Genomic DNA, 19,874 nt, shown 5'->3' with positions numbered 1-19,874 from the left:
GGTGCCATTGCTGTTTCTCTCTGCCCAAGAAGGGCCTGTCTGCAGCCAGGCCTGTGCCTACAGCTGGACCCCAGAAGGAAGAGGCCAGAGGTCATAGAGCTGAATGTGGTTCACAGATGATAGGAAAATAAATCTTTGTTTTCTTTTTCTTTTATTTATTTACTTATTTTTGCTTTTCATTTTATTTACTTTTGGAAAATCTTTGTGGTTACAAACCAACACCTCTGGGCATGGAGTTGTTTGTCTCTGGGGGGCATAACCTTGCAAAGGTCATGCATGGATAGGTTCATACGTTCCCCCTAACATGTGCCTACCATGTCCCTTTTTTTGGATAGTACTGGGGTTTGAACTCAGGGCCTCATGCTTGCTAGGCAGGCGCTCTTACCACTGGACCACTCTGCCGGCCCTGTCGTGGCTTTACTGGACTAATACCTTTCCCTTATGTACCTACCTCACTCCTGCTTAGCAGTGGGGGCCTTCCTAACCCTTCCATACATGGTGCTGCATGAAGTTTGGAATATGTGAGCATCATCACATCCACCACTTGTGTTATGGCCTCCTGCACTGGGGAACAATGATAACCCCAAATTCACTGCTAGCATGTAGTGGGCAGTGGCTCACGAAGGGGAAGTGGAAAGGGAAAGAGAATGACTGGGGGGGGAGGACAATGCAAAACTACAGTGCGTCTCCACCAGCCCTTTTTTGTGATGGGTCTTTTCAAGATAGGGTCTCCTGAACTCTTTACCTGGGGCTGGCTTCAAACTGCAATCCTCCTGATCTCTGCCTCCTTAGTAGCTAGGATTACAGACGTGAGCACCAGCACCTAGCTACTTCCCAGTTTTGATTATATAATACTGTTTGTTTTTCATTGTGGTTAAAAAAGAGAAAAACAGCAATAACATGGGTTGGTTGAGTGGCTCAAGTGGCAGAGCACCTGCCTAGCAAGCATGAAGCCCTGAGTTCAAATCCCAGTACTGCCAAATGAATAAATAGCATAATATAACATTAATCTGAGCATGGTGACCATTTTTAAGAGTGCAGTTAAGCCATCTTAAGTGCATTTACGTTGCGGTGCCAAAGTCCTCAGGGATGCTTACATCCTATGCAGATGAAACAACCCCCAGCCTCCCCACCCACCTGTCTATTTTCTGTCTCTGTTAACTAGACTTCTCTTGTACCTCCTGTAAGAAGTATACAGTACTTGCCTTTCTATGGTTGACTTATATCACAAAGCATAATGTCCACAGGGACATTACAGCATTATGATATGCATAACTAATAGCATTAATTAATACTATTGTTTTCAAATTCATGTACCTATGCAACCATGAACTACTGTGGTTAGAATATCAGTACTTGCATCCAGCTGAGAATAACCAAGTCAGTTCCCAAGTTCACCATAGTTGTAAGAGGTGTTCAAATTGCTTTTGCTGACAAGCACTGACTCCTTACTTGGGCCCACAAATTAACTAAAAACAGGAAAAGCTTGGCCTCCATGTTGTATCTGTCTTTGCTCTAAGCCATTCTCTTTCAGTCACTTTGTGATCACCTGGGATTCCAGAAAGGGCAGAACTGATAACATCTTTCAGTTCAGACAAAGGACTGAAATTCCCCCTAAGGAACAGTGGAGACTTGCAGGACAGACCACCCTTCCAAATGAGGACAATGACCGTAATAATGAGGCTGCACCCTGGATCAGGAGCAATCATTTCATGGATTGCTCTCCTCAAGTGATGACAGTGATGACATCTTCTCCAGAACCCTTCTGGGAACCCTTGGACTGAGATCATGGTCAACTAGAACACACCTGTGACTGGGACTATTTAGCTATGCACACCTTTGTCCCCTGCCCCTAGTTCTTTGTTTACTTAAACCTATAGCTCATGTACTTATAGCTATAGGTTCTATACACCTATAGCTTCTGTACCCCAAAGATGGCTGAAGATGAGCTGAGTGCTCACTCTGCCTCTTCCCACAGCATACCCCAAGCCAAGTAATAAACCTCTTTTCTCTGCCTTCACCAGGCCTCTTTATTTGGTGTACAGGGACAGGTGGCCAGACCTGGCATATGGAATCTCAAGAGTTTGGGCCTTGGATCCAAAATTCCAGTTCCATTGTAATGATGAGGACTCTTATCTGATACAGCCTCCTATGGTACCCAAAACTCCAGATTAATTTGTCATCCTATCTAGTCTAATTCTGCAAATCAGCCTCAAAGTACTATTCTTTTTTTTTTTTTTTCATTGGGGTTGAGAAGTACATTTCTAACCCACTCCTGTCGTGGAATAGGCTTTCACTTGGCCATCAGTTTAGAGAAGCTGACAAGGCTGTGGTTTGTTGACCTACCTGTCAGTGCTGTTACCCCAATCTGGAGGAGCTCGTGTTTTTCTGTTAACAACACTCAACACCACTTTACTAGAAGTTTTCAAAATGTTCTGTAATAAAAATAAAAAGCAAAATAAGTGAGAGTTGCTCCTGAAAACCTGGAATACCTGGTGAAGTAATACCGTCCATTCACAAAGAGTCTGGGCCGCCAAGCTGCACTGAGTGTGAGAGAAACAGCAAAGAGGCCTGCTCTTGGAAGGACAGGAAGGGAGGGGCTGCAGTAGGAGGGTGAGTGATGTTTTGTGCCACTAAGGTGTGACACAAGGCTGGAGGAAGAGGGACACAGAGCTGTGCCGAGCGGTGAACAAACCCGCCTCCGAGGAGGAGTGTCCAGACGGCCAGTGGGACTGTGGACAATGAGAGGGCCCAAAAAGTGACCTCGGAATCAGTGGAGGCCAGGCGGGTCAGATTGAGGACCTGGACTTCCATTCTGAAAAAGATAAAGGGTCCCTGTCTCACCTGCACTGTAGAAGCATCAGTCTAGCCTCTGTAAAAAGAGTGACTGTGGGAGGCAAGGGTGAGGCAGGGGACCCATTTGAACAGGAGATGACAGTGGCATGCCCCAGTGTGGCCAGGGGGGTGGGATGGATGAGCTGCTGGACCAGAAGGACTCCATGATGAGCCCATGGAGTTTGGTCTGAGCCAAATCAGAGCTTAGGTTAATGGGGGGTTGGACTTGGACGAGGCAGGTGAAGGAGTCTGGGGGCTTTGAGCTATGAGATTTTGTCAACTTGGCTTTGTGCCACACAGCCGTTCTTGAGACAAAACCTGGATTCCTGTATGACAGGGACAGCAGAGAGATGCCCGTAGTTATGGAGAAAGTCTCTGCCCAAATATGGCGCCCTCTGGGTTGGTTTTGTACTCTGCAGTCTAAGCTCATCCCTGTTTAACGCCAAGTCATTCTGTGAGGTAGCAGACAGCCATGAGTGACAGGGATGTGCAGAGGGAACCTAGATCCTTCAATCGTGAGGTTGAAGAGATTAAGAGAAAAACAATGCAATTGTTTCCAACTCTTAGCAACCTTTCAGATCAAAACAGTTCACCAAGGTCATGGGCTTGTCACAGGACATTTTTGAGTCACCCTCCCAAAGGTGGGTCAATATCAGTTCCTAAAACAACAACAAAAAAAGCCCCTTTACTTATCAAAGACCCAGGCCTGTAAACCACACCCTAGGGGTCAGGTGAACCCAAGAATACTTGGTAAATTGTAAATCTGCCTCGTGACCTTAACTGAATTCAGCCTTGTGGCTGGTCCTAGGGAGAGATTTAAGGCTCCAAGCCCATTCCACCTCAGTAAAAACCTGCACCAGGGTAAAAATAATTGTCACCCTCATTCTGGACCTCCCTTTCTGAGACAACCCACTTCCAGTCTACTGAAAGTGACTAGTATTTTGGAGTCTTGCATAAATTCTCCTCAAGGATAGAGGTAGATAGCTGTGCTGACCTTCCTGTAACAATGGCACACCCCAGCATGGTAGTCACCACACCCACCCTCCCTATAGTACATTTTTTTTTTTTGCCGTACTGGGGTTTGAACTCAGGGCTTACACCTTGAGCCACTCCACCAGCCCTTTTATTTGTGGTGGTCTTTTTCAAGATAGGGTCTCGTGAACTATTGGCCTTGGCTAGCTTCGAACCATAATCCTCCTGATCTCTGCCTCCTGAGTAGGTAGGTAGGCATGAGCCCCCAGTGCCAAGCCTTAGTACATTTTCTGTCTCCTTACTTCCAGTGACTCTGTGGAGTGCCATTCCTTCCCAGGTCTCCTTACTTCATCCCTGGCTGGCCTTTCTGACAAACGGATGCAAATGAAGTCACTTCAAGGTAGCCCAGACTCCATTAACTGGAGCCTGCAAAGCACTCCCCAACACCCTACAAAAAAACTGGAATTTCAGTGCTTACAGCTGCTAGCAGCCTTGCCTGAGTTGGAGCCTTGTAGAGGTGGTCCTACCTCCCACTTGAGGGACAGCTCCACCTCTTACTGAGGGACTGTCCCAAGCCCCACTACAGGGGCAGCCCTACCACCCTCTCCTAAGGAGCAGTCCCATCCCCCACCTGAGGACAGCCTACCTCCCACTGAGGGACAGCCCCACCCACCCTGGGCTGAGACAGACTCCCCTGCCTTTCTGTCTTCGGACTACATTCTGGTTTGTCCCAACAGAACGCAAGGCTTTCAACTTAAATTTGTTTCACTGGTGTAAACACCTGGGATGTGAAGGCATGACTGATGAAACCCTGCTGAAATAGAGAGGTTGTTTGAGGTACTTGTCTCAGGAGGAAAGGCCGACTGTCCCCAGACACAGAGGTGGCCACATGAAGGGCGCACCTTCTCCCTGGGAGCAGGTGAATGTGGCTTCTGTGACTCCTTGTGTCCTGCTGTCCCTCCGGGAGCACTCCCAGGCTGGCTTTCCTGCTCCTCACTCACAGAGAGCTCAGGGCTAGCCTGGACCTCTAGAAGAGAAGAACACATTCTATGGTTAGTAATCTGCAGGAGAGACAGACGGACAAGACTGCCCCTATACACAAGGTCAAGGCTGCCCAGACATGTGAGAAGTCAATTATGTATCTTTGGGATAGGCTATGACCCACTGTTGGGTCTTTTTTTGTGTGTATGGTACTGGGGCTTGAACTCAGGGTCTGCACCTTGAGCCACTCCACCAGCACTTTTTTTTGTGATGGGTTTTTTCGAGATAAGGTCTCTCGAACTACTTGCCCAGGCTGGCTTTGAACTGCAGTCCTCCTGATCTCTGCTTCCTGTGTAGCTAGGATTACAGATATGGGCCACCTGTGCCGGGCTTGTGTCTTTGTGTGTGTGTGTGTCTTTTTTTTTTTTAATAAGTGTATTTTACTAGTATATATTAATTGTACAAAGTAATGGGCTTTGTTGTAATATTTTCATACACGCATAACTGACTTTGATCATATTCTCCAACACAATATATGTATATATTCTTATTGGTGACAGACATTTGTCATTAACACTGTATTTTCAGTGAGACATTTATTCTAATTGTAGTACATTTCTGAGACGCCACCGCGTTCTAATTTGAATCAGTATAATGAGTTTGAGTTGGGTTTCCCGGCCTAATTATATGGCACCAGGCTTCCTCTAAAATTAAAAAATCTAGTATGCACCTTCTCACTTTCATGAAGTTGACCATTAAGGCGTTCCTAAACATCGCGTTTCATTTAGTTACACTAATTAGGCTCGATTAAGTTACGGTAAAGTACTTAAGGGGGAGACGGAAAAATGCAATGCACGGATCTGTCTTAAGCCCCCAAGTAAATGTTAACTGACTCAATTTAGAGACGCCCCAACCTTCAAGATAAGAAACGAGTGGGGGCTTTAAGAATGCAATTTTGTCTCAGATTCAAAGACATTTTAAAGTGCTCAGGAGTAGGGGTCCGGCTTCTCCTGAATTGCAGGAACAAAAGAAGTGCTGGCGAGCACTGGGGCATCGACTCCTCGCGCGCCCCTTTCCTCCCCCGAAGTCAATCAACGAGCGCCTACAGCACGCCTGGCCTCGGGTCTTCGGGGGAATGGACTGCGGCCATTCTTCGGTGGACCCGAGTCCTGGGAGGGAGGAAGGCCCAGCTAAGGGTCCTCACAACTCGGCTCGTTCGTTCGTAGGTAACGGACCCCGGGGTGGAAAGCGTCTCGTCCAGTACGGGCAGGGAGCGGAAACAGCGCACAAAAGCAGCAAAACCTGTCCCCTTAGGAGCGGCGGGAGGGAAGGGTGGGGAAGAGAGAAACAGAAACGGGCCCGACGCCTGCGCCCCCGCCCCAACGGCTTTTAAACTGCTTGTCTACAACCTCTCCGTGTCTTTTTTATCTTTTTTTTTTTTCCTTCTTTTTCTACAAGGCATAAAAACCCCTGGCCACTAGGGGTCCCCCCAGGGCCATCCTAACAGAGGGACTGGTCTCAAATTTCTTAGGGAGGCGCCACCCAGCGGTGAAAGTGGTACTCAACCTTCCCCTGACTTTTCCAGCACACTAGACTTTCCAGGACAACGTCAAAGTCATGGAAACATTTTGAGTTGATGCCACGCTTTACTTTCAAGAGGAAAGCGTATTAACATCTCATGACACTAAGAACTGAGGAAAAACCGAAGGCTGAAACAGGGAACGTTCTTTAAAATGTGTTTGGAGGGCTTGGGAACAAGGTTCAAGTGGTAGAGTGCCTGCCTAGCAAGCTCAAGGCCCTGAGTTCAAACCCCAGTACTGCAAAAAAAAAAAAAAAAGAAAGAAAGAAAGAAAGAAAAATTGTTCAGAGTGTAATTCAGTTGCCTACCCACGGACTGGGTGTGCCAGTCAGGTATGGAGTAAATGGGTATATGCACAGGGAAAAATATTTAGGAAATGTTTTAGAGTAGCCAGAATAGTAAACTACTTTATGTTTCTCTGATCAGTAACCAAAGTTACTATGCTCCAGCCATGGGAAGAAAAGACGGACCTGTTAAAACAAGCTGACAGGTCTCTGACATTTTCTTTAAAAAAAACTCCTTAGCTCTATCTATGCATAACCCAACTCAAAACTTCCTTCTACTTAAAGGACTATTGGTGTTAGAATGAAAGACAGGCCTGGAATGGATAGGTGGGGAGACGGCTCATACGCCAGCACAGGGTTTATTGTGCAGAAGTGGTACAACAGAAGGGGTCCCCAGCAGCCACTTACAGACTGGGGGTAGATAAAGGGGGTGGGTGGAAAAGTCCCAGGAAGGTCACTGGACAGGACCCTCTGACCTTCCTGAGATAATGTTTTATGGGTAGGTCACGGCTTAAGGTGATGTCTTTATTCCTTTAGCGACAGGTGGAGAATTTTTAATAAGTCACCTTCAAGGGGGAGGGAGTCCAGTTCCAACATGGTTTCCTTCTGTTCACCCTAAGAATTGGCAATTAAGTTTCAGGCTACTATTTTTTTTAAATTATTTAAAAAATTAAAGCTGGGCATAGTGTATACACACCTGTAATCCAAGGCTGAGGCAAAAGGATTTTGAGTTCGAAGCCAGCCTGTGCTACGTAGAGAGACCCTGCCTCAAACAAAAAAATAAATGCTGGGAGCTAGGGAGGGTAGCTCAGTGAAAGAGTACTTGCCTAGCATTTGCAAGGTACTGGTTCTATCCCCAGCACATCTAGCAACAATAACAACAACAATAACAATAGTGGAAATACTCTCTTTGTGTAAAGGAGGAGTAAAAAACTCCCATATACGCACCTGAGGCCAGGGAGCCACCTCCCAGAAACCCAGCATCCCAGTCAGTGGTCTCTGAGGACCCCATCATAGACTTAGGGTTCTTGAAGGGTGGCCTCTGCACCCTTACTATTGGTAATGGCAATGGTGCAATCTGTGACCAGAAGATTTTCAAATTCTTTGTGTCCCATGTGGAAGAATCTGTGGCAGGACATGTGGATGCAAATGGAGTTTATTAAAAGTTAGGGAAAGGGAATTACAAAAGGGGCCATGGTGGGACCAGGTAGAAGCTGGAAGCAGTTTCTCTTTTCCAAGAGCTTTTAAAACTTACACTAACCTTAGAGCACCTGCCTAGCAAGTGTGAGGCCCTGGGTTCAAACCCCAGTACTGCCAATAAATAAATAAATAAACATAAAAGAAGTTTGGGATATCATCATTATCCATGACCAATTGCACTAGGATGAAAAAAAGAAGATTATGCTAACCTATGAGAAGGGAGGAACCTGGTGATTCCCATCCGTTAATCAATGAGAGGGGAGGGGCATGGGTGGTCCTTGGGCCAGGTGAAGGTGGTTTGAGTTGTCTCTGAGCTAGGCTGTGAATAACCTACAAATTTAATTTGCAGGCTCAGCAGGGACCCTTGGGATAGAGGTGATATTTGGCTGCTCCTGTATCAGCAAACTGGGCTTATTAAACCCCAAGGGAGAAAGGAGACCCCCCCCCCCCCAACCCCCCACCCCGGGGGAAGAAAGTGAGCCCCCAGGCTAGGCTCCAAACCCAGCCTGGGGGCTACTTGGCCTTCTTTTCAGAGGCTGGGCTGTGGTGGCCGCACCCCTTTCCTAAAGTCTTACCAACTGGCACCCCGCTGTAGGGAGGGCTGAGTGTGCAGCTCCAAAGACGAAGAACCCGGCTCTCCTCGGCCCTCACAGGGGTCTCACCAGAGGAGGAAGAGGAGGACACCTGGAGACACCTAAACATGAGATGACACAGAGGACAATTAACCCCACCATTACATCATGGCCATCCCGGGGCCACTCTTCCAGTCACATCCATGTTACTGTCCCAAGTTCATTAAGCACACAATGACTGCTATAGTTTTTGCATTTTTTTTCTTTTGGTGGCATTGAGGTTTGAACTCAGGGCCTCACACTTGCTAGGCAGACACTCTACCACTTGAACCACTACACCATCCCTGTCTTGTGTTGGAAATTTTTGAGATAGGGTCTTAGGAACTATTTGCCTGGGCTGGCTTCAAACCGTGATCCTCCTGATCTCTGCCTCCCAAGTAGCTAGGATTACAGATGTGAGCCAACAGCTCCCAGACGTTTTTGCATTTTGGTCTTCCAAATTCATGGTCTGTTTTTGAGTTAACTGAAATTCATTTCCCAGCTGACTGTTCCAATGGCTTCACAGCAGCCTTGGTGTGTCTTCCCAGGCTTGACTGCTCTGATGGAGGCAGCAGATGGTCCAGCCAGGGTCTGAAGCCCCTGGGCCCTGCCAGGACTCTCATCCTGTTCCCCACTCCTGCCTCACCTCTGGTTCTTGCTGTTCAGCCCTAGCCCCTGAGACCATGATCTTCTGCCCTGTGTGGTCCTGGCACCCCATAGAGAGGAGTGCCAGGGAATCCAGGGTCAAGTGATTGGATTGGATGGTGTCACAGACACAGATCAGGAAACTATGTTGTAGCCTTCTGATTGATCACCACAGAAAGCCTGAGAGGCTGCTGGAGTGTCCCTTAGAGGCCAGTGTATAGAAAGCCTGGTCTCCAGAATGGCACAATTGGGAGACTCAGAACCTTTACCAGGCAGGACTTGGTGGTAGGTCTTCAGGTCATTGGAGATGGACCGAAGGGGACTGCAGTCTCTCTCTCTTACGAGGGGTTTTGTTCTGCTCCCTGCCGTGATCTTCTGTGTCACTATAGACCTAAAAGTAATATGGACTGAGTCCTCCAAAATTGAGTCCAAACAAATCTTTTCTCTTTGTAAACTGAGGCCCTGAGTTCAAACCCCAGTATGGGAAAAGAAAAGGAAGGGAAGGGAAGGGAGGAGGAAAGGAAGGAGAGAGGGAAAGAGAGAAAGAAAAAGGAAAGAAAGAAAAAAAGAAAGAAAGAAAGAAAAAAAGTCAAAGGACAAAATCTGTGACCCAAATTGGCCAGTCTTTGACAGCTATGACACAGGCATGGGCATTTCCGAGCATAATGTGGTCATGCTGCAGCCCAGCTGTCCTCACTGTGGTTGACTTGAATTCTTGACTGAAGTAATGGTCAAGGCACAGAAGCAGTGAGCTAGAAAGGCAGGAGTGCAGACTTTGCTTAGTGCTACTTCGTCTGTGTCCATGATGACACAGAGGGGTCAGCTGGGATTTGAGAATGAGAACTGAGAAAGAGAGGAGGTGACACACCTGCCAAGGTCTTGTGAACGGGCCTGTTGGGGTGCATTCAGACCTGGGATCTGACTCAGAATTTGCAGCCACCTGGTACCCAACCACCCACCTGGACAAGGTCTGCATCACAGGGCCCTTGTGCTGGGCCAGAGGACAGCCACACCCCAGACTAGGTCACCTTTCTGGCCCTGGCAAAGGACATTTGTGCCACATCTTGCTAACAGTGGACAGTTGACTACAAAGTCTCGAGAAGTGTGGGGCAGGGGATTTGAAGTAAGACCCATGAACTGAGCCCCTGTGACCTGTCCTCTGTTGAACTTCTGGGCAAACCACCAAAGGTCCCAACAGAGAAACAGACAGCTTTGTCCTTGGCTGGCAGCAGGTGGCCCTGGGCACTCGGCAGGAACCCTCTGCAAGGAGGAATGCAGCCCTTGGAGGAGCCCCTTAGACCTCCAGCTATGAACCCACTCTCTGCCACACCTGCCTCTAGAGCCCTAGGTGCAGGAGCAATCCTTGTCTCTTTCCCCCAGACAGAGTGAACCCAGAGCTGGGTCCATAGCATGCCACTACGAGGAATGACCCTGAGAGTTCCTGAAACAAGAATGGCATGTCAGAGCTCATACTCTCTTATGGCAGAGCTGGGGAAGGTAGAAAGATTCTAGGCTTACCTAAATTGATATACAAGTGTCCATTTTTGGAGTCCATTTTTGTAACATCACAGGCCAAGCACAGATGTGCCACAAACACCACAAGGAGAGAAGTTGAGTGTTGGGTTAAAAGTAAATTCTATTTTTTTTCTTTTTTGGCACTGTGATTTGAACTCAGAGCCTCATGCTTGCTAGGCAGGCAGGAGCTCTACCACTTGAGCTACTCCATCAGCCCTAAAACTTAATTTGGAGTATGTAGAGTTCTTCAGTCTAAGAGACTTTGTTGAAATTATCTGTGTTTTCTTTTTTTACCGAAGTAAAAGTGGAATAATACTGTTTTAGTTCCTTTGGCTTACTGTGACAAAATACCTGACATAGAAAAGTTAAAAGGGAGATATTACTTATTTTGTCTCATGGTGTCAAATCATGGCAAGGGTCTTAGTGGAGCGATTTATTCATGGTGTCCAGGAAGCAGAAGGAGAGAGAAAGACAGAGAGGAGCTAGGACAAGACATCGCTCCCAAAGACATGTACCCTATTTCTTTCAGCTGGGTCCTACCTCCTCAAGTTTCCAGAACCTCCCAAAATAGCATCAGCAGCTGGGGACCAGGCACTGAACACATGAGCCTTTTGAGGTGACATTTCATACCCAAACCATAGCATTCTGACCCTATGCCCCAAAGGCTGATGTCTACTTCATAATGCAAAATGCCTTCAGTCCCTCTTCAATACTCCCCAAAGTCTTAACTGTACTAACATTGTTTAAAAGTTTGAGTTCAAATTCTTCCCTGAGACTCAAGGCAAACTCTTAGCTGTGAGCCCCTGTGAAATCAAAAAGCAGTTATTCCCAAGATGCAATGGCACAGAGTAGACCTTCCCACTCAGAAAGGAAGGAATGGGGGCTGGAGGCATGGTTCTAGAGGTAGAGCACCTGCCTAGCAAGCACAAGGCCCTGAGTTCAAACCCCAATATTGCCAAAAACCAAACAAACAAAAAGGAAGGAATGGGAGCATAGAAAGGGATGGGATTAAAGAAAGACCCAGCAAGACGAACATTGAATCCTGTAGCTCCACACTCAGTAAGGCCATGTGGTGTCTGTCACAGGAGCACCACTGGCTTGGGCAACCCAACCCCTATGGCTTGGTTTTGCAGCCCACCTGGCCTCTCTCTTGGGCTGGCTCTGATCACTCCCTGCAGCTTTTCCAGGCAGAGGGTCCACATTCCTGGTATATCCCACCTTCTTGGGTCTCCATTGCAGATTTGGGTTTGCTCATATAGTGGATACCTGCAGGTCTCCATCTCTGCCACATGTTACCTGACCTGGGACCCTCCATGACCCCACATCTCTTGCATTCTGCTTACATACAAATCCAACATCATAAGGATGACACGAAGTCTGCTGCAGCCTGAGTGGTAGCCAGGACCCTTTGGGCCCTGTCTGCAACTGCCTTAAAGTGCGTGGATGGCTGGACATAAGGAAGCACTTCCTGAGGAGGTCCTGTCAAAATGGAGGTGCTAGCAGTGCTGTCTCAGAGGGAGGGATTTGAAATTTCTGCCTGCTGTGGGTGGAGCCTGACCAATTCCTGAGAGGCCTTCAAGCCATCTTCCTTCCTTCCTTCCTTCCTTCCTTCCTTCCTTCCTTCCTTCCTCCCTCCCTTCCTCCCTCCCTTCCTACTTTGTTATCATTGTTGTACTGGGGGTCCATTGTGACATTTACATATGTGCTTACAATATATCATAGTTGAATTCACTGCTCCATCATTCTCCTTTATCCTCCTCCCCCATTCCTGGAATAGTTTCAACAGGTCTCATTTTTCCATTTTCATACATGAGTACAGAATATTTCCATCATATTCACCTCCTACACCCTTTCCTTATATCCTCCCCCCTCCCACTGGTGCCAACCCCCAGACAGGACCTGTTTCACCTTCCTGTTCTCCATTTTTTAAAAAAGGTGCTTTTGTTTGTATAAGACAGCTATGCACAGATATCTTATATAATGTACATATGTATTGTATTCCTAATTGGTTCATCCCCTCCATTTTCCTCTTTTCCTTGCTTTTTCTTTCTTTTTGGTGGTACTGGGGCTTTAACTCAGAGACTTACAGTTGCTAGGCAAGTGCTCTACCACTTGAGCCACTCTGGCAGATCATTTTTCTCCCTTCTACCTTAATCCTCTTCTTATAGGAGCCACCTTTTCTATTGTCCTGGTGCAAAGGACCTGGCTTCTTACTAATGATTCAAACATTAAGAAGGTGTGCTCGTTAAAGAGATAGCCACACCTTTTGTGAGCTCAACTTTAAAGCTGGTCCTGTTCCGAGCAAACTGCAAGTTTTTCAAATCCTTGGGCTTTGTGTTTTGCTGACAATTCTCACTCTAAACTTGACAAAGAAACAGCTATCAAAGGTCATGCCACAGCCTAAATGCTGGGCTGCCTTGAACTCCCCCTCCCACCAGGTTAATGAGTCCATCACCTTAAACCCAGCCTCCCACAAAGTCTCAGGGTATGGGCAAAATGCAGACATGTTCTTTGCCACACTGTACATGAGTGACCTCTTATCCAATTTCCAGTAGATTCTCACTCCTATCTGAAGCCTCATGATCCCACTCTTCACCATCTGCGTTCCTGTGAGTATTGTACTCTCCCGAGCTCCCACAGAACCACCCACTAGGCTCTGCTCACAGAATCTCAGGGCTCCTTTAGCCTGCAGCTCCAAACTTTTCAAAACTCCTGTGAACCAGTTTCAGAGGCTTCTAAACCACATAGTCAGTCACAGCAATGACCTACACTCAGGACAAATTTTCCATATTAGTAAGGCTTTGCATTGCTGTGACAAAGTACCTGTATAACACAGGGTGGAGGATTCACTTTGGCTCATGACAGAACACAGCAGCTCCCATCATAGTGGCCAGAAAAGAGAGAGAGAGGAGAAGATGAGAGGGGAGGGGAAAAGAGGGGGAAGGGGAGAGGAGGGGGAAGGGAAGGGGAGGGGGGAGAGGAAGGGAGTAAGGATAGAGAAGAGAGGAGGGGGAAGGAGAGAAAGGTGAGAAGAAGGAGGAGAGTGAGAGAAAGAAGAGAGGGGAGAAACAGAAGATAGGAAAGGGGAGGGGAAGGGAAAGAAAGGGAAGGGGAGGAGAGGAGGAGAAAGAGGGAAGGAAAGAGGGGAGAGAAGGAGAAGAGTGAGAGAGAGAAGAGAGGAGAAAGATGAGGAGGGAAAAGAAAGAGGAGAGGAGAGAGAACAAAGAGGAGAGAAAGAGAAGACAGGGGAGAGGAGGAGAAGGGAAAAAGAAGAGACAGACCAGGACAAAAGACTGCCCCAAGAACCTGCCCCCAGAAATCTACTTCCCCTCCAGCTAGGCCTCACCTCCTAAAGTTTCCAGAACCTCCTAAAATCATGCAGCCTACTGGGGACCAAGCTTTCAACACACAAGGTTTTTTGGGGGGGTTGGGAGAAACACTCTTTTTCCAAACCATAACAATTTCTTTTGAAAGAAACCCTTCTGCCAAGCAGAAGTGGCTCATACCTGTAATCCTAGCTACTCAGGAGGATCGTGGCTCAAAGCCAGCAAATAGTTCCATGAAAACCTATCTCGAAAAAGACCCATCACAAAAAAGTGCTGGTGGAGTGGCTCAAGGTGTAGGCCCTGAGTTCAAGCCCCAGTACTGCAGAAAAAAAAAAAAAAGAAGAAAAGAAAGACTTCTGAATGCCTACTTTATAGTTTAGTGCTCACTCACCTTTCCTGGTCACTGGACATGCCCTTGGCCTTCATCTCAACCATGCCTTGTGCCAGCTGGTCCTGGATACCATAGTCAGCAGACCAGCTTCTTCCAACACCCCCTGGAAGACATGAAATGGAGGCGCTTAATGCTTCTGACCTCTGTACTAGAAACTTCTCTTGTGACAACTTCCTTCTGACAAGGTGGGCTTTACTTAGGCAGGGGTGTTTGTGTGGCTAGGAAATAGATCACATTAAGAGACAGACTGTAAGCGGAAGTGAGAAAGATCTGATAATAAAAAGTCAGTTTAGCCAAGCAGGTGCCAGTGGCTCACGCCTGTAACCCTAGCTACCCAGGAGTCAGAGATCAGGAGGATCGCAGTTCAAAGCCAGCCTGGGCAAACAGTTCAAGAGACCCTATCTCGAAAATAACCCCCAAAAGTTCTGGTAGAGTGGCTCAAGTGGTAGAGCAGACCCTGAGTTCAAAACCCAAGACCACCTAAAAAAAAAAGTCACAGCTGACAATAAAAGGTCAAGCGCGTGGGACTGGTAGACTTCCAGCAGAATATTCATTCACAAGGCAGACTAGGGGGAGAGGGAACACCCTAGCTTTGTTCACCCCCTCTCCCTGACTCCCATTGCTGTCCCATTCTGGGGACCCTGGGAAGGACCTCTGTACTTCTTAAACCATTTCCTTGGCTGGGGTCAACTTCTCTCCATTATAAAATACTCCCTTTTTACTTTTTAAAGTATTTGTTGGTTCCCTTAACTCTTGACATCAATGTTTTAACCTTTTTTTTTTTTTGGTGGTGGTGGTATTGTTTGACTCAGCACTTCATACTTGCTGGGCAGGAGCTCTCCCACTTAAACCACTCCACCAGCCCTTTTTTGTATTGGTTATTGTCAAGATAAGGTCTCAGGAGCCGACAGGTGTATTGAATAAGCTGCGTGTTTGAGTTTGGCACAGCCCCAAACTGCAGAAGGGAGCAAATATACTTATGCCCGGTAAAATTGCACGCTTGATTGGCACAGCCTCAGCTGCAGAAGTGGGCAAGATGCAGTACAGCTATTTTTTCCTTTAATGTTTACATTTGGAGAGATGTCACAGGTTCCTCCTGTCATGTCACGCCCCCTTCCCCAAGAATCGCCTCTCCACCTCCTGTTGCTACTGTATATAATAAACTCCCTGGAGGTGGAGGGGGCTGGTGTTTCTCCATCTGAGCATCCAGCCTACCTGGCCCCAGCTTTATGCATGTTTTGTCTGCTGTCTGTTGTCTTCCCTACATCTCCTGTCACCTCAGTTAGGTTTCTAGGACAAGCTTGTTGGGGACACAAGAAGGAACAATTTGCCCAGGCTGGCTTCGAACCACAATCCTCCTGATCTCTGCCTCCCAAGTAGCTAGGATTACAGGTGTGAGCATGAGCCACCAGTGCCCAAAAAACTTAGTTTTAGTTTATGTTTCACTTAGAACATTAGAAAATCTTTCTCTCTAGAATGTTTATGGATTTGTAGTTAAACGGAGAGGAGAGTGATGCCCAGCAGAGTGCAAAAGTTTTCTACCTTCTCTGAGATGGGAGAGTGAAGGACCCCTGGGGAGAGCCCGTGGGGTTTGGCAAGTGTATCTCTATCCTGAGTTTACTCCACAGACCAGGGAGCAAAGAGCCTCCAAGCCCCATGGGGAGGTGAAAGGACCTCTCCTGCTATTCATGTCACAAGCCTCACTGATGGTCTTTACGCCCCTCACCCTGTGTGTCAGCACCTTGGTTTTTGCATCATTGTTGAGAGATGTGTGCCTTCCAGCTTTCTTGGTGGTGTGTTTTGTTAAGTGCACCTGTGCCCCAGGAACAGATCACTTTCAAATTGCAACTTGGAGTGAGCAAACAAAATCCTGTGTTTTGCTCCAATAGCCTGCTAGCAAATCTGAAGTGAGTCCGTGAGTAAAGACACCTGCCACTGGACCTGCAGGTGGCATCTACACCCCCCACCCATGAAAGACTAACACCCTGCCCTGCTCCTAGCCTTTTTCCTGCCTGTAGGGCAAGGTAGAGTGAGAATGATAGCCTACATGCAAGGTTTGTGAGAACAGCGGTGCTAACCAGGAAAAAAGAAAGGGACATAATTAAGGGAAGCCCAGTGTAGAAAACACAGCCAACTTGGGGATACTGGAATTTAAATGAAGTAAAATTAAGAGTTAGCTCTTAGCTGGGCCTGAAATCCCAGCACTTGGGATGGGGTTGAGGCAGGCAGATTGTGAGTTTGAGGCCAGCCTTGGCTATATTAGTAAGACTGTCTTTAAAAAAAAAATGACTAGAGGTATAGCTCAAGTGGTAGAACACCTGTTTTGCAAGTATAAAGCCCTGAGTTCAAACCCTAGTCTCACCTATATATATATATATATATCAACTGATATATGTATCATTGCTCATACACATCTAAGAAGAAAAGACCATCATAAAAGACAAAAAAGATCCTTCATAATCCTACAACCAAGAGTTAAATATTCGCCAGGTGCTAAAGATTTGCTCATGCTTGTAATCTTAGTTACTTGGGAGGCTGAGATGGGGAGGGTCACAGTTCAAGGCCAGCCTAGGCAAACAGTTTGAAAGACCTCATCTCCAAACTAACCAGAGCAAAATAGACTGGAGAAGTGGCTCAGTGGTACAGTGCCTGCTTTGCAAGTGCAAAGGTCTGAGTTCAAACCCCAGTCCTATCAAAAAAAAAATTAGTTTTTTATCATTGGCCAATTGCATTGACTCAACTATCAGCTGCAGTGACACTGAACATTTCTGTTGTCACAGAAGGTCCTGGTGGCCTTGCAGGGCTAGCCAGCCCTCCTTTCCTTCTGCCTAGTGCTGTGGGCATCATGTCCAGCCAGTGAATGGAGTTGTCTGGTTGTCCACACCTCAGCCTGACTCTCCATGGTCTGGGGTCTTCATTGGTCCAACAGGGAGCACAGTTCAGAGCCAAACCCACACCATGGCACAGACAGGTGTGATGGTGGAGATAAGAAGTGGGCAGGACGGAGCAAGCTGGAAAACGTCATGGGGAATCAAACACAAATATTCTGGACGAAATTAGCAAAATGACTTCTAAAGATGGCTCCTTGCTTTCAAAGACTCAGCAGGATCCTAACTGTCCTTCTAATCTTGATGAAGGGAGGAAAAGATGAGAAAAGAAACTTTTTATTTCTTTGAATGAAATTAATGGGGAAGGACAGAAACCCTGACAAGCAAGGCACCCTGGGAGATCCTTCTGGAGGGCAAAGAATGGAATAGAGCTATCCACTCTGCTCCTTAGCCTTTGTTAAGCTTGACCAAAGCCACCTGTTTAAAATTAGTTTTAAACCACAAATTCTCAATTTTTGATACTTTCTTTTTGGCTGCGGCTTGATACTGTTCTTAAAGTAATAGTAAAACTAATCCATGCCTCACTCCACAAAAGGCTTGAGGTCCTTGATATGTACACAACTCAAAAGATGAGTGGATACTGGAAGGTGGCTAACATTGCCTCAAGATTTTCTACAGCCTAAGCAAAAAGGCAAACATGGCTGTTTACACAGGTCACAGTGTGAGAAAAAAGGCAGAGATGGTTTCCACTGCCATATGGATGAAGTTCCACATGGGAAGCCCAGCACAGTTCTCCCGATCCTCCTAGCATTTTAGGATGCTGAGGCGGGCATCTCACGAAAAGAGGCTTCCATTTGGGGGAGTATCACATTTGCAACTGCGATAAGTGTGTACACAGAAAGTAATTCTAGAATGGCATTTCCTGTGAGTGATTGACTTTGCCTCTCAGGTCTCAGCTCTGGTTCTGATCAATTTTATTACTTCCTGACCCTTCATGTGGATGGAGCTTGCTGGGGAGGCCAGCATCACTTGCCTCGAGACTTAAACCATTGCACAGATTGGGAGCCAGTGTCTCATGCCTGTAATCCTAGCTACTCAGGAGGCAGAGATCAGGAGGATCACAGTTCGAAGCCAGCCTGGGCAAATAGTTTGAGAGACTCTATCTCGAAAATATGCAACACGAAAAAGGGCTAGTGGAGTGGTTCAAGTGGTACAGTGCCTGCCTAGCAAAGGTGAGGCCCTGAGTTCAAACCCCAGTACCACCAAAAAAATAAATAAAATAAGTCATTGCTCCCGCAGGCACGTCAGTCACTCTCATCTATATTCTATTCTCAGAGGTATGCCCTGTACTCTGTTTTGGCAGTCCTGGGGTTTGAACTCAGGGCCTTGTGCTTGCTAGGCAGGTGCTGTACCACTTGAGCCAGGCCTCCAGTCTACCTCTTGGCTACTCTGAATCTGTTATAGCACCCTACCCTACCCCCAGCCAACACTCACAGGCACCTGGGCAAATTTTGATAATTAAATTGTGGCCAATAAAAAAAAATAAAGCAAAGTTCTAAGATCTTGACAGAATGTGGAACTCACCATCCGTTGAGCTGATTCCTGGAGTGGGCAGCACCATGACCATGGCCAAGGCTCCAGTGAGTGCCCACCACCCAAATCTCAGGAAACCCACTCCCATGGGGCCTCCTGCTCAGCATCCAAATCACAGATGGCTCTGAGCAACCCAGTGTCCACAAATAGGTCCTAATGCAGTAGGAACTGGCCTTCCCTTCCCCAGGGACCACAGCAGTGAGCCTTCCCCACCCCCCATTAGCATCTAGGGGCTATCAGCCCATCCCAAGCAACCTTGAGAAACAAACCCTCCCCCAGAGGAGCCCTGGGGTCTTGTCCCTCCCAGCTGCCGCTGTTTCTCCACCATGGTTATATCCTAAAAGGAAAAGGGACACACGGAAGTCATTGTGAGGGTCAACAGTAGCTCCGCTGCAGTATGTGTAGTTGGCAAAGTATCACAGCTTTGTGAAAAAGAGATGGGTGACCTGTAATTCGTAATGGAGGGACATCAAAGGACACATTTAAGTTCATTTTCAAAAGAGGGAAAGCCTGATTTTGCTACATCTGGGATTAACTCTGGGAACTTCAGGGTTGGGGTGGGGCTCAGTGGTAGAGCATATGTCTAGCTTATGTAAGGCCTTGCATTCATTCCCTACCACCACACAAGAAAGAAAAAGGAAAGAAGGGAGGGATGGAGAGAGACAGAGAGAGAGAGAGAGAGAGAGAGAGAGAGAGAGGAGGAAAGGGAAGAGGGAGGAAGGGAGGGAGAGAAGAAAGGGGAGAGGGAAGAGGAAAGGGGAGAGGGAGGGAGGGAGAGAGAGAGAGAAGAAGAAGAAGGAGGAGGAGGAGGAGAAGAAGGGAAGAAAGAGAGAACTGGCAACTTTGTCTTCTGTAAATCACATATAATTACAGAATTACAAATGACACCATCTCCTCTATAATCTTCCATGCTTCTCATTGGCTTCAAAATAAAAATATCCAAAGCTCAATACTCAAGCACCTCAATAGGCTCTCTACAAATGTCCTTAGCCCTTTGGCCAACTGGCATGTACAGTGGACATCCATGCCTCAGCTGCTCTCTCTGCAAAGTCACATGCAACAACTCCTCTGCATAGCTTTGATGATCAAAGTAGGGTTAGCATTGCAGGGTTGG

General features: G+C 47.1%; 1 protein-coding gene across 1 annotated transcript in view; it reads right to left on the bottom strand.

Annotated features, from left to right (window-relative positions):
- Pkd1l1 (polycystin 1 like 1, transient receptor potential channel interacting) overlaps positions 1-18,794 on the bottom strand; it is a 130,872-nt gene extending 112,078 nt beyond the window's left edge. The window contains exons 1-4 of the mRNA XM_074058154.1: positions 18,752-18,794; positions 14,340-14,442; positions 8,427-8,545; positions 5,895-6,090 (exon numbers count right to left, since the gene is read on the bottom strand). Of these exons, the coding sequence (XP_073914255.1) occupies positions 5,895-6,090; positions 8,427-8,545; positions 14,340-14,442; positions 18,752-18,794 (461 nt within the window). The remainder of the gene's footprint in view (positions 1-5,894; positions 6,091-8,426; positions 8,546-14,339; positions 14,443-18,751) is intronic.
- Positions 18,795-19,874: the final 1,080 nt, after the last annotated feature.

The sequence above is a fragment of the Castor canadensis genome, chromosome 2 (genome assembly GCF_047511655.1).
Source record: "Castor canadensis chromosome 2, mCasCan1.hap1v2, whole genome shotgun sequence".
In the NCBI taxonomy this organism is placed as follows: Eukaryota; Metazoa; Chordata; class Mammalia; order Rodentia; family Castoridae; genus Castor; species Castor canadensis.
The sequence above is the reverse complement of the archived record's forward strand: the minus strand, read 5'-3'. Positions and strand labels throughout refer to the sequence as shown.